Below are 14,380 nucleotides of genomic sequence, written 5' to 3' on the forward strand. Positions count from 1 at the left end.
TGATTGTGTTTCAGAATGTAGCGTATGATTTATACAGTACTATCGTTGTGTTACAAACTGTGACGTGATCTAACGTCCTGTGGTAATACGAAGAAGCATGTGAAATGGGGCACTACGGTTGTGTTACAAAATGTAGCGTGTGAACTAAAATACCACGGTTGTGTTAATAAAGATAACATGATATTTACAAGGACTGTGACAGTCACACTGTTTCCTAATGTAGCTGCATGAAGTATTTACACTGAAGTCCTCTGATTTTGTCACAAAATGTAGCTATACCTTATAGTAGGTATGTGAATAGCAGTACGTACCATGGCGGAATTACAAAGAGTACGTGCAGCTATATCAAGGGCGGATCCAGCCGGGGGTGCGCAACCACAACCCACACCCCGACAAAAACCTTCCCTGAGAAGTCCCTAACCTTTGGATTTCATGATTCATGTGCACACACCATGTATATGTTACCTGTGAATTAAGGTAATGTTAGTGTGGCGTTACATGAAGATTACAATAGAACTATGTTCTATATAGAACGGCGAGGCTACTGATCGTTGAGCATATACTTCACATACGTACAGGACACGGGATTAAGGTAATGTTAGTGTACATTTAAGCAGTTAAAGGGGAATTGATGTAAATTCGAAACGTCGACATCGGTAAATCTGCAGCACAGATTCGCAGGGCGTGAAAGGCAAATAGTTAGGACATTTATATAGATCTTCATATCGAGCAGGGGCGGTGGGGTAGCCTAATGGTTAAAGCGTTGGCTCGTCACGCCGAAGACCCGGGTTCGATTCCCCACATGGGTACAATGTGTGAAGCCCATTTCTGGTGTCCCCCGCCGTGATGTTGCTGGAATATTGCTAAAAGCGGCGTAAAACCAAACACAGTCAGTCAGTCAGTCATATCGAGCAACACACGCGTACACACGTTGCATATACGTTAGAGCATGTGTATGTTATGCAAATTTCACGGACACTTACGTTTTGCTTTTCACTCAACGTTAGACCAATCCATAAATTGTAAGATAGACATGAAAAGGGAAATATATATGACAATTCACTTATGAACATGATGCTTGATGTTATTCCCCCCCCCCCCCCCAATGTCGTTACATGTGGGAGGCACACCTCGTTACTGACCGTCATTAACCTTCTTACAGAACTGCCCGTGGTGTTATCGGCGGAACAGCAAAGGTATGTTTACATTTTGAGAACACCCGGTTTCACCAATGATTTCCAGTGGCACATGTATTATACCACTACTTTGACTTTCACTCCAAGGAATATGCGTCGGATGATAATAGAAACTGATTATTCTAGACGGTTTGGATTTAGCTGCAAATATAAATAACAAAACTCGTGAAAACAGAATTTATTCTATCTGTACAAGAATACATCACATGTAATAACATTATAAATATATTTGGACAACGTATATGTCCTGAGATTAACTGTTTGGAATGCTCTTAGACTGGTTACGACAGTCAGATACTGTACAAGGCAGCAACTAATGCTACAGTTGTAATTCCTCTCACAAGACTACCCAAGTGGGAACTGAATCTCCAAAACAGTACTGACTAATGATAACATTCACAGACTCTACCAATAAGATGATAAGCCACTTTACCTAGTCAAGACAGCCAGAGATATTCACGTACCGATTGATGATATTATTACAGTGCATATATTTCTTCATACATTTTTAGATTTTTCACAAATTATTCATAACAAAGAAAATCCGTATACGTGCAAGTTGCATAGCATAGTGTATCTTGTTTATAGCCCCGCATGTCAAGCGCAGTACTAGGCAATTAGCAAACGCATCCACGCCAACCTTAAACTAATTAATCAAAGATGAAGTTATTGAGCTGTGTCGGCTCCGGCCTTTCTTCTCGGGTACATCCCTTGGTCAAGCACAGATACGTAGTCCCATCCCAGCAGGAGCATGTCTACCACCAACTAAGTCGTAATCGAAAATCAACTTTTGTTGAACAAGATCGAGATTACCATCATGATATCCTGTTTATCCTGTCGTAAATGCCATGGTCAAGCACTGACAGATATTTTGTTAAGCAGCTGGCGCAAGCTGATTGTGACTACACCATAAAGAAAATCAAACCTTGTTAGGTAATCATCTTCTTACCACCTACCTCGTGTAGTATACTTTGTCAGCATAGGGTAGATAACGCATATGGAAACTTCAACTTTATAGAAACTTGATAATGACAAACGAGTAGAGCTGTGGGTTATAAAATCCTGGGTTCTTCCATCTCAGGCACACTTGCTTGAATACACCCAGGAACTCACAGCTCTCTCATTTCTTGTTTCAAGGGAAGAAACATTTAAACTTTATTCTTGTTTATGTCTAACTTGTTATTCCTTTGTAATTATCGTCTACAAAATGTTAGGTTAGAAACATTCCTACAACATTGAAGCACTTTTTCATTGCAAATGCTAGTTCTGGATAACCGATTAATTCTTAGGCACTATCCAGGGATATTTATTTATACACATTGCGTCGTGGGCTCCTCAAGCTTTCATGTTTTTCATGTACAAACGAATATTTCTTTTCTATGTTCGACACACATGTGTGTATTCCCAGTCCTTGTCTAGTTTCATTCATGTTTGCGTGTTAGATCTGTATATGCAGGTAGATTCCCGTTCAGTAGCCTAGATTCTATTAGCTTAGTCACAAAAACAGTTCCGCAAGTTTATACAATCATTTCCAGCGAAGATGAATTTATATGTAGGTCAGTTACTCCGTATTTTACAATAGGCCGCCGATCAAATAATATACGCGCTCACATGATAGGTACAACAGCCAGCATTTGTGTTTTGATATTTCACCAAGGGCTTCTTTCACGAAGCAACCTTTACTAAGGTTAACCTTAACTCCTATTCTTTAACATTGCACAAAAGGTTAGCTTAGTGACTTATGATCACTTTAGTGCTTTGTGAAAGGAGGCCCAACACTATAAGTATTTGAATAATGATATATTAAACGTTCCGTTCCGCGTGCAGTTGTATACCGTACAGAACAGTTTATACGCGAATCACATTATCGTAATCAGTAGAAAATGGTATTGTCTACTCTTCATATTACCAGAAGATATACATTCAAATCCGTGTAGTTTGCAATTACAGTCTTCGTTCCGTATTTATTTAGCTCCGTAATTTAAGAAATACGCGTAGCCAATGACAACAGCGCCGTCCTAGTACATTATTACATATTCATTTAACTAAGTTACTGTCTTGTTTTGTAAAGCACAAAAAATGTAGCACTACAGCATTACACATATATTCTAGGTCATGGCTTAACTCCGTATATGTCGAAATTGCACGTTGCCAATAGCAACACCACCGTCGAAATACACTTACCGTAGTCACCCATATAATTCGTAATAAAACAAGCTTAAGTAGTAGTACTCTAACTAAAACTAGGCCTTCTGTCCCCGTATTTACAACACTTTTATATCTCTCTAATATCACTTACGTATCTACTGAAATTATTGTATTGAGAAAATAAATGTTAACATTACAGTTAGAACGCGTACAGTCAATACCGGAGTTAACTGGTATATGTCAAATCTGAGCACTTCGCGCCGTTTACCGTACTTGCTCAATGCATGTATTTTTATAACTAAAATTTACTTACACTAGTCGTGAATCGTTACCGTAGTTACTGCATTAAGCGCGACATACCGTAATAGTCGTAAATTCCTACCGTAGTCAATACATTAAGCGCAACATACCGTAAAAATCATAAATTCCTACCGTAGTTAACGCAATAGGCACCACATACCGTAATTGTCATAAATCGGTACCGTAGTTAACGCATTAGGCGCGACATAACGTAATAGTCATAAATCCGCACAACAGTTAATGAACTACATGCTGTAATTAAACTGTTGGGCGCTCCACTCAGTACTTGTTCTTTGCAATTGTTGTTGATGATTAATTTATCCGTCAGGTTATGTTATTTATCAGTACCGTAGTTACTCAAGGAAATGTTGTATTATTTATATTATGTTTCTGTAAGCAGTTACCGTACATACCCTGTTGAACCATACACTTGCTTGAATAAACCCAGGAACTCACAGCTCTCCTTTCTTGTTTCAAGGCTTGCTCCCTATAGCTAATTCCTCCCCAAATCGATCCTGACAGCACGTTTAGCACACCTAACGCTAAAGGTCGTCCTAACGGACACGAAGTAAGCTGTCTTAATATATAACAACCATGTGTTTGACTTTATCATTTAGACAGTAGTCTGAAAGGAAGCTATCCAACAGAAGCCCCTAAACTGAAAGGCCTAAACAAACAAGTAACTTAAATAAGTAAGAATGGAATTCCCTTTCCGCACACGAAGCCAGTGTGATAACTGCACATTAGAGGACTAATGCAGACAAAGCCCCGATAGTGTAAACCATGCATGGTGAATACGCAGCGATTGGAGTGAGCGCTCGATGTCTACCTTTTCTGACTAACATTTATTTTTTCAGAGGTCGGAAGTGGTGGTCGTTACTGGTTACCATCTTGAGGCATATCAAGTGACGCAGTGATATCTGCCGGTAGATATTGCTTCAGACACTCTACAGAATAGTTCCATAGATCTTCCTGGTACTGCTCATTCCTGAAACAAATGGATGGAACCTCAGTGCTTTAAATGCTTTACAACCTCTGTACTATATGCATTAATGGCTTTATACAAACATGTATGCTGTAGGCCTCACATCACAATCAACGAGGTTAGGAGTGGCTCAGTTGTCTTGAGGTGAGGTGAGGTGAAATTGGGTTTATCGTCGTGCTTGAGAATATTTCGCTCATATGACGACGTGCATGCGTGTGTATGTGTATGTGCGGCTGCTTGTACCAGCCCAGACTAAAGCTGGTTTTATAGTGCTAGCCCACTGTGATACCATGCCGCAGTGAAGCATGAATATCCCACTCAGACACATTATACTGACTCCGAGCCGACCGGTCCTTGTACCCATAAATGCCGAGCGCCAGGTACCAGAGTCCTGTATATATCACTTGGCATCCAGATCTCAGATTCGCCATGATTCACAGATTGTGATCCTTAGTTTATCAAACACCTCACCAATTCTGTCATCAATGGTGTACATATCTTAGACCTCCATCTTGTCGGGTTTCCCCTCGCTTAAACCAGAGACCATATACGGTATATGGTCTCTGCTTAAACCTAAGGCCCGAAGCTCTGGCATAGCTATAACACTGTTCAGGTGTTGATTCAAAGTCACTCACTCACTCACTCACTGACTCTCTCAGTCTCGAGTAAACATGGTCTGAACACCCTCAAGTTGTATCTGCAAGAACGTACCGGGCAAGTCGTGCTATGGATGAGGATTTACAGTCAACAAAGTATACGTCCGTTGTTCCTTTATACTTTGGGTTTACAGCCAGGTCAATCAGCGTCACTGCCCCTTGATACGGCGTACGTAGAGCTTCTGTAATTGAATTTATTCATTACATTCATGTCAATTGTAAATAGTAGTCAACAAAGTTTTTGTCAGTTAAACGCCGAACTCAGCAATGCTCTCTCTATATGACGGCAATCTATAAAATATAGTCAGGATTAGATACTGCAGTGACGACATTATCATTATTGATCTACGCCAGTCAGCAAACCTAACCACTCGATCCCGTTAGTAGCATGATCCCGTTAGTAGCATAGGTTCTCTAGACTAAAGGATCTTTTCGAGTCTCTTCCAGTGATCAGCACTGATCAAGTGAAAGAGTTTCGTGGTAGCTTATGTAAGCTTGTCCACGATATGTTGCTAACATATGTGACTAGAAATCTTATCTCTTAACCAGTTGTGTAGCTACCATTATAAGAAAAAGCCCGGGCGTACACATGGTTGTTGTTAAAATTGTTGGGCAAGCCATCAATACTATCTAAATAATAAAGCTTTGCTACCTATCGGGCTTACACGAAAACAAATGGTTGAATACGCACCTGTTAACTTACGTAAGGTTGTGCCGATATGGAGGATAATGCAGAAGAAACGATAACCATGCGTTTCATACAAAACTGTTCTCGGAATGTATGGGTTTTGTTTACCCGCAGTTATAAGAAAACGGCGTATCCAGTACGATACCATGATCATAGCAAATATCTGCTAAAATCCTAAATCACTATATAATAGTCATGATACCATGAGCCTCACAGTATACATGAAAATAATATAATGAAATTCTCACTTACTCATACTGTCAAAACAGCTGACTAAGCACGAGAAACACTTCATATCACTGTAGTTTCTTGTGATCTCGGTGGAGACAGTTCCCGGATGCATTGACGTCACAGTGACGTCACTTCCTCTCAGGCGGCGTGATAGACAGAACATGTGTTGAATCTATAATACAAGCATATGGGGTTTATCTTTATGTGTTGTAAACACAACACTGAAAACCAAGACCGGAAGCATGTACAGACCTCCGCCATATAGCTGGAATATTGCTGAGTGTGGCGTACAACTAAACTCACTCACTCAATTGGTGCACAGAGCAAACCAACTCTGAAAACTAGAAGAATGGACCGCCGACATCCAACAATGGCACCAGGGCAAGCAGGACCCGACCCACCAGCAGCACCCGTCATCCACATAATATAAAAGTAAAGCATAGCACTTAGTAACTGCTCTTTGACAACAATTAACTGACTACCCTTTCATTTTTTTCTTCTGCTTCGTATTAAAATGACCTGTCGCCATTTGGAGATACATCAGTATCACTTGCTCCGGCTGTATTGGTGGTATACCTGTCACAAGGGACCCAGTATGCGTTAATGTTGATGTAAAGCGTCAAGTAATGAATTATGTATGTTAACGTCCGTTCTTCGAAACATATCCAGCACCATGGAATAATAAGAATGTTGGAGTTTTAGGAATTCTATATCATCGAGAAATTGTATTGATAAAAAGAGGCAAGGCAAACCACTAGGAACCTGGTACATCTTTGAGTTGGCGTAGTAAAGCATTCGCCCATAGTCAGATGCATTTTGGGCTTGTGCCTTCTCAAGGTCAAACCTTGCTCCTTTGTGACCCAGACTGGAGGTGAACACAATCCTGCAGTCTTCTCCCGAGGTCTTCATGATAGGCAGCAGATGGGCGACAATCAGGAAGTGGCTCAGGTAGTTCACCTGCGATGACAAACACAAGGTTTGATGTAGACGGAATAGTCAAGGAGATACTAAATCAGTTGTAATGGGGCCTTCTCACGGTGCCGATTAATGCTCCCGTTTCGGATCAGACAGCGCTACGACACGAAAAGTGAAAAAGTCGGATTACTATCCTTATTGATCTGGAATGTCCTATTATTGTCTGAAGGCAGTCGTCACTCTTGTGATCTTCATGAGAATAAACCATTCACTGATTCACTAATATACGTTGTCCTACGGATCAGGAAAGGCCCAGAGAGGTCGGCCAAGCACTCCCTACAGTAGCCGCGTCCCGTAACATTCGGAAAACTCAGCCGATTTTGTCTTGTCGGACTACAATCGTTACAATGTCGGGACAGATTCTGCTGTATCGATTCAAAGCGTGATCATGTCCTGTGTTGTCTGGTCAGTGTCCTGTGGACGGGGAAGCTGTTGCGATGAACGGACATGATTTGGAGATATTTTACATTGCCGTTTCATGCCGATTGAGTCCAGGCCCTGATTTCTCGAAACAAACTTATGTCTGGGTTTTGACTTAAGTTAGAGTTTCTACTCAAGTTTGAGAAAACGCAGGAAAATGCATTGCCCAGAATGAACTGAAATCGATATTGAACTCAAACACAGTAGACAATTTGAGTTTGGTGGATAGATTACTTAAGTCGTTTTGGCTTTCATACTTTAAAAATGCAGTTGAGTTAAAAACTCAGCTGTTTCAATTGTCAAACTCAGTTTGAAATTTGAGTAAAAACTCGAGAAATTGCGTCCAGATCAACGTCGGTTCACTGTCCCGTCACTGTCTGATCTCTGTCGTGTCGCATTCGGAAGAATCGCGACGCTGTCGGAGCAGATTCGGTCGTTTTTACCATACGGAAGATTCAAATCGGATCATATAGGTATTGAGAACAGGAGAATCGGGACGCTTCCTGAAGAATATCTGATTGTTGTCGTGATTAAATAAAGTTGTAAGCAAGATGAATGACAAGTGGATGATCAAGTTCTCTATTGTACAATAGCGACGTTTCGGTATAGATGCTTATATAGTTTTCAAGCATGAAACGTCGATATTGTACAATAAAGTAGTTGATCATCCATACACACCTATCATTCCTACGTATCACAGTATCGTGATCCGACTTTTGACAATTTATAATCGGAAATGCTCCTATCAAGGACACTGGTACAAATCCTGTGTGAGGTTTAATATTGCCTATCAATAATGAAGTGTGCTGGTCCTGAATGCTGCAGAATTAATACATTTACCTACATTAATACATCAATAGTTATTATGTCATACTTTATTCTCTGTAGAACCTGGTTTGTGAAAATTGGTCCTTCTGTATTAACGTGTATGTTCTTGTGTAAACCAAGATGATTTACCTGAAAGTGAGTTTCATACCCATCCTCTGTCTGACCTGAAAGCGAGATGTCATGTCGATAAATTGATCACAGCCTCATTTAGTTGTGCGATACGGTTAAATCTCGTTGATATGAAAGGAAAGGTTTACATTGACTTAACACAGCAGGTTTTGTTTACCATTGCTCTCTGCAATATCTATTAATAAGCTATTTGGCGACAGTTTGAAAATGATCGAGGCTTGACCAGACAAACCTTGGTACGATGACATATAATTTAGTAAGCCTGGTCATACGATTCATTTTGTCGTCACTTGTGATAAGCTTTACAGAACCTATTATAAACCGGGATCCATACTCGTGAGTGAGTGAGTGAGTTTGGATTTACGCCGCTTTTAGCAATATTCCAGCAATATCACGGCGGGGGACACCAGAAATGAGCTTCACACATTGTACCCATGTGGGGAGTCGAACCCGGGTCTTCGGCGTGACGAGCGAACGCTTTAACCATTAGGCTAGCCCACCGCCCCTCCATACTCGTAGCGCACAGACATTGGTTACTCCAACATCATCACATGTTTGATTAATACACTGCTATTTCTCTCTCTTTGGTTTGCAGCATACAAGGGCAATAGACAACGGGTCGTCAAGCCGCTATCAACAATATTTCAGCTATGCATTCCTTAACGGTGTATTAACTATAACCCGATCCTGACGGGAGTAAGGGATGCAACTCTGTAGCTCTTACCTCTCGGTACCATTGCCACACCAGCATTACACAACAAAACGTGAAGTTTCCGCCCGGAGGACTTGAATGCCTCAATGAATTTCATCGTTGATTTCAGTGAAGCTAGGTCCAGCTGCATGAACTCTATTGGAAGTTTGTCTTCATTTATATGTCCCTCCTTAAGCTTGTCGTTTTTCCTGTCTTCTTGGTATTCGTCATTCATCCTTCTGATGGCCTGGAAGTGAAATATGCCGATTGGTGTTGAGGTAGGGGAAATAAAGTGTAAATATAGTATAATATAAAGTATAAATAAGTGTGTGCATACGTGCGTGTTTGCGTGATTAAGTACTTGTCTGAAAAGAAGCCAGTATGTGCTAGCCCGCTGAGATACCATGCTGCAGTTTAATACTGACAAGCTCACAGCCCTAGATAATTCTTAACTCTTAATTCTGAGAGTCAGGCAGATCAACAAGTATCCTCTGTTGGCGTCATTGGGTATGATGTAACCGGGAACCGAACCTGCTATCATCCTGGCAGACACGCTATCCACTTCACCATGGCGGCGGTCGACTATGGGTGGAACTACTATGGGTATGTATATCGTGTTACAGCTGTTACACAGAGCACAATGCCTTCGTTTTTCTCTGAATTTCCCAATTTGTTGTTTAACCGCCTGCTTAATAAGGGAAAATAAAATATTGTTTTAATTCTAAAATCAAATTCCTTTGATAATTGACATTGTGACATCATTCACACTCGTTTCTGCGTCTTGTTAAATGCTAATTCTTTTTTTCAGACCACACAAGGGAAAGAAAAACAAGCATTGTCACTAAGGTGACATAATCTCCCGCCGCAAATATCAAATCAAACTTATAAAGAAATGAAAGTTTAAGTTAAATGTCAACAAAAACATGACCAGTCAACCTCTCTTGATATCTTGCTCTTTAGGTGTTCAAACACACACATATTTTCAAGACTGACTTTGACCTTGACATGAATGTCGTATTGTATGAAATATGCAAAAATAGTACTAAAGAAATTGTTTATTGAAAAACATTCAAGGGAAGTCTTGAAAGTCAATGAAGAAAATCCAGTAAATCTTGAAATATCTTGCTGACAATTCAGGTTAACATGCTGAAATCTTCAAAGTGTCATCGTGACCCTGAAAATTACGTGAAGGTCACAAAATTGACTGGGTCCTGGGCCTTTCCTAGATAAAGCTTGGTTTCAAATATGAAGAAACTCCAGTTAATGATTCTTGAGGTATCTCGCTGACAAGCATAACATGCAGGTTAATATGCTGAAGAGTGTCTCTGTGACCTTTAAGGAGGGTTCTTAATATTTGTGCGCGTTTTAAGTCAGTAACAGTGTAACGAATATGCCTGTATGTCTTAGTGAAGAACAAGGTAACAGATGTGATAATAATCGATAACGACCAGCTGGTGACGTTTAGAGGGCCACATCATGTTATCGATGAACGAGATCGAAATCGAAAAGTCGAATATCTTTTCAATACTAGTATTATTTACGTTATTCAGGACCATGTCCATTAAATAATAATAATAATAATAATAATATATAGTATCAGTACAATTACATAATGGTCCTTGAGAGTTTCCATACCTTATGATGGAAGACACATATAGGTACATTCTTCACAAACCAGCTCTGTATAGTTTACATGAATTAGCATTGAATCAGTGAGCAGGATTCAGCGCCGGACTGAAAAGTATTTCAGATGCATTAAGAATGTAAGAAGAAGATCGGACGACGGATATAATGCAGGTGCCAGACATTTACCATCCTGTTGAAAACCACGAGCACGGATATAGTGTTAATAAACCTACAAGCATAATCCCGGTGAATATAAATTGTACACACGATGACAGCCTTCTTGAGCAAGGGACGCAACGCTACAAAGCGAACGGTTACACAAGCAACACAATAACACAGACACAAACTAAATACGACCCAACCCTTTCTTTAAAAAAATACATTGTTCTTCATTTGGCCCTCAACAATATAGACTATCAATAGGCAGTTCTTTAATCAATTACTGAGAGATAGATAGATGTCAACACACCTATACAGTGAAGATTTGACTAATGTTGACATCGGGGATGCATTTGCATTTAAAACAAAACGCCAACCAGAACTGAGATAGATACTCACATCGGTAGCTCTCTGTTCCGATCGACATGCTATGATAACCGTGGCTCCCATCATCGCGATGTGTTTAGCCGTCTCGTAACCAATACCTGGACAGCGATAGTATAGAACAACATATAACGGTATCATATCACACAGGTATGATCACAGGATGTGCAAAGTGGGTGAGGACTTTCTCGGCATTTACAAGAAAACTCAACATGGGCAGTACATATATACTGTTACGTTGTTAATGGTGGTATTTAGCTTTAATTTGAGCAATATGTTTCAGTTTGTCGTGGAAGCTTGAAAATTTGCAAGGAATGTGACAAAAACCGGACTTGAAGAGTTGCCACGCACACTACCATTGTCACAGACACACACATTATATACATACAAATTTACACATACACATTAGTTTATATAACTAATACAATATAGATAGGTACGTAGATAGACACACACACGCATACATACATACATACATACATACATACATACATACATACATACATACATACATACATACATACATACAAAATACATACATACATACATACATACATACATACAAAAGTACATACAAAAGTACTAGAATTTGTACGGTGGCTGAGCGGGTTAAGCGGATGACTTTGTGTGCTGGCGATTACGTGCCTGACCGTGAGGATTTCATTTCGAATCCCGGATGGGACTCAACCCAAAAAAGTACTAGAATCTGACAAAGTGTAATCCAAAATATAACATATGTTACACTTGACCACTTTCTAAATGGCATTGGGTAATATATCACACACACACACACACACACACACACACACACACACACACACACACACACACACACACACACACACACACACACACACACACACACGAGAGAATGTATACATTTGAATGAGCATTCACGTCGAATATTTAACCTCTGTTCACCTCGCCTTTCGATAACACGTCCACCCAAAGGGAGGTAACTGTTTATGTTCAAATGTTTCCTCCTGCGGAAACGGGGCTAAGTTACATAAACTGAGTTCTGGACATGTGTTCTCTCACACAGATTCATAACATTTACATGCTCTCCGAATGTCATTCATTGACAATCAGTACGGAGCAAACACGTCTTGTTACATCCACGATTTACAGAAAATGTAACCCTGCAAAATAGGAAGTAAACAAACGGATGCGAGAATTCTTAAAAAATGAACGAGAAACAACATGACGAATGATCACATGCATCAACACTCACAGGGGCGTGTCACGCCTAGAAACAGCTTTAGAAAGACATATAGGTATATAGACCCTACCCTAGTACTATATAAAAGGACTATATAGTACGAGGGTAGGGTCTATATACCTATATGTCTTTCTACGCTGTTTCTAAGCGTGACACGCACCTGTGTCAACACTTACCTGTGTTGCCGCCAGTGACCACGACTATTCTGTCCCTAGGGAGAGAGACAATGGGAAAACTGGGCGAGGAACCCATTCTGATGTTTACAAAATTTACAACCCACGTTGCTTTTTGAATATGCACGCAGCCAGTGTTAATTCAACTAGAGCCCATACACTGATTTAACATCCTGCTACTGGTATGAGTGTTATGACTTGCAGTGAGGTCATGTCGGGTTATCAAACCCTTCAATCCGTTAAATCTTCTGTCGTTATACCCAGTGCAGTATCGTCCTCGCAAATTGCCAAGTCTTCACATACAGGGCGATAAATGACCTATAAATATCCTGTAAACAACATCGGTGGTAAACGTTGCTAGCCTTCAAGAGTTGCCTCCCTTACATCATAAGCGAACAATAGTTTCCGTGAATATCTTCCAGTGTCAGTTCGTCTGTTGGGAATAAATTAGTCTTGCATTTCTGAATTGGTTCTAATTATATACTTTCGTATATAACACGTTATTTATTGAGAAATACTTGATCTGTTATTCATTGAGGTTATTACGTCATTAGACATCATTAAGTCCCTGCCACCAAGTGCTAGAGTTCTCGGGCTAGGTTCAGCTCCTCTTTATTGTGTTTGAGACTGCGTGTCACCTAATACGATCAGTGATGAAGAGAAGCTCAGGCCCATATATAACACAACTTGTGGCTTACAATGACAGGAAATTAGCAAGGAAGGCTGTTTTAACAACTAACACCGGGTGTTGGATGAAAATGATGAAAAATCTTGATAACCTGGTAGTAAAATAAGCATTTCCATTTAATGATAATCATTATTATTTTGCAACATGAGCATGACATGACATTGAGATAAGCTGGAAGACATCGATTTCCCTCTTTAGAAACACTTGATAGAATTCATCTTATATTTCTTTCTACAAACTGGGCATGTTCTTGAAGGATTATCACTTGCTTCCACCCTACAATCGTTTTTCTCGATCTAAACTGTCGAGCCAATGGCGTATACACTTAAATATTTGGACTCGGACAAATTACTACAAAGGTTTTAAAACGGTCCTAAGCTGTACATCACCCCTGTAATAAAGACATCACCAGTGAACGAGCAGTGATCAATCAATCAATCAGCCAGTCAATCAAGAGTTCAGAGTTATGTCTTGTTTTGGGGCGGGGAGCGGGGTGAGTTTAGGATTGGTTCGTGTGACTTTGTGAATACAACCCTAGATCCCTGCATGACGGGTGAACGCATTCATTACTAAATCGTGAACCAACTTTCCAAGGGTAAATGAGAGATACTACGAATGATAACACACTTGCAATGGTTTATCAATCCCAGAAGAAGTTAATTTGCAATCCTACTTAACCTCCACCCACCCCTCCGCCTCTCCTTCTACCCCCCTACCCTCCCCACCTAATCCCCTACCCTTCCACCTAACCCCATTCCCGTTACCTCTCCCCTTCCACCCACGCCTTCTAACCCACCCACTCTACATGTCCTCACTCTACCCGTCCCCTTCTACCCCTACTCCTACCCTTCTACCCCACCCCTGTTAACCCACCCACTTTTACC

At 40.4% G+C, this 14,380-nt stretch overlaps 1 protein-coding gene across 2 annotated transcripts; it reads right to left on the reverse strand.

The window, feature by feature from the left end:
* Positions 1-4,028: 4,028 nt before the first annotated feature.
* LOC124269489 (retinol dehydrogenase 12-like) lies at positions 4,029-13,174 on the reverse strand. Of its 2 annotated transcripts, none has more exons than XM_046704503.1 (8): positions 12,812-13,174; positions 11,432-11,517; positions 9,281-9,494; positions 8,557-8,591; positions 6,967-7,161; positions 6,226-6,376; positions 5,341-5,467; positions 4,029-4,632 (listed from the first exon to the last, which is right to left on the reverse strand). In XM_046704503.1, the coding sequence occupies exons 1-8, from the start codon at positions 12,885-12,887 to the stop codon at positions 4,521-4,523; spliced, it is 996 nt and encodes a 331-aa protein (XP_046560459.1). In that variant the 5' UTR covers positions 12,888-13,174; the 3' UTR covers positions 4,029-4,520. The 2 variants fall into 2 exon arrangements, with proteins under 2 accessions (XP_046560459.1, XP_046560460.1); XM_046704504.1 differs by lacking the exon at positions 12,812-13,174 and adding an exon at positions 12,338-12,579.
* Between the last annotated feature and the right edge of the window lie 1,206 nt (positions 13,175-14,380).

This window comes from Haliotis rubra, unplaced genomic scaffold, assembly GCF_003918875.1.
Source record: "Haliotis rubra isolate DU_JTF1 unplaced genomic scaffold, ASM391887v1 Scf145, whole genome shotgun sequence".
In the NCBI taxonomy this organism is placed as follows: Eukaryota; Metazoa; Mollusca; class Gastropoda; order Lepetellida; family Haliotidae; genus Haliotis; species Haliotis rubra.

Excerpts from the sequence above, each read along its gene's own strand:
- LOC124269489 (XM_046704503.1), bottom strand. The coding sequence starts at position 12,887 with ATGGGTTCCTCGCCCAGTTTTCCCATTGTCTCTCTCCCTAGGGACAGA. Across the intron at positions 11,518-12,811 it reads GGTCACTGGCGGCAACACAG|GTATTGGTTACGAGACGGCT; the intron begins GTAAGTGTTGAC and ends ATCGCTGTCCAG. Across the intron at positions 4,633-5,340 it reads TCCATAGCACGACTTGCCCG|GAATGAGCAGTACCAGGAAG; the intron begins GTACGTTCTTGC and ends CATTTGTTTCAG.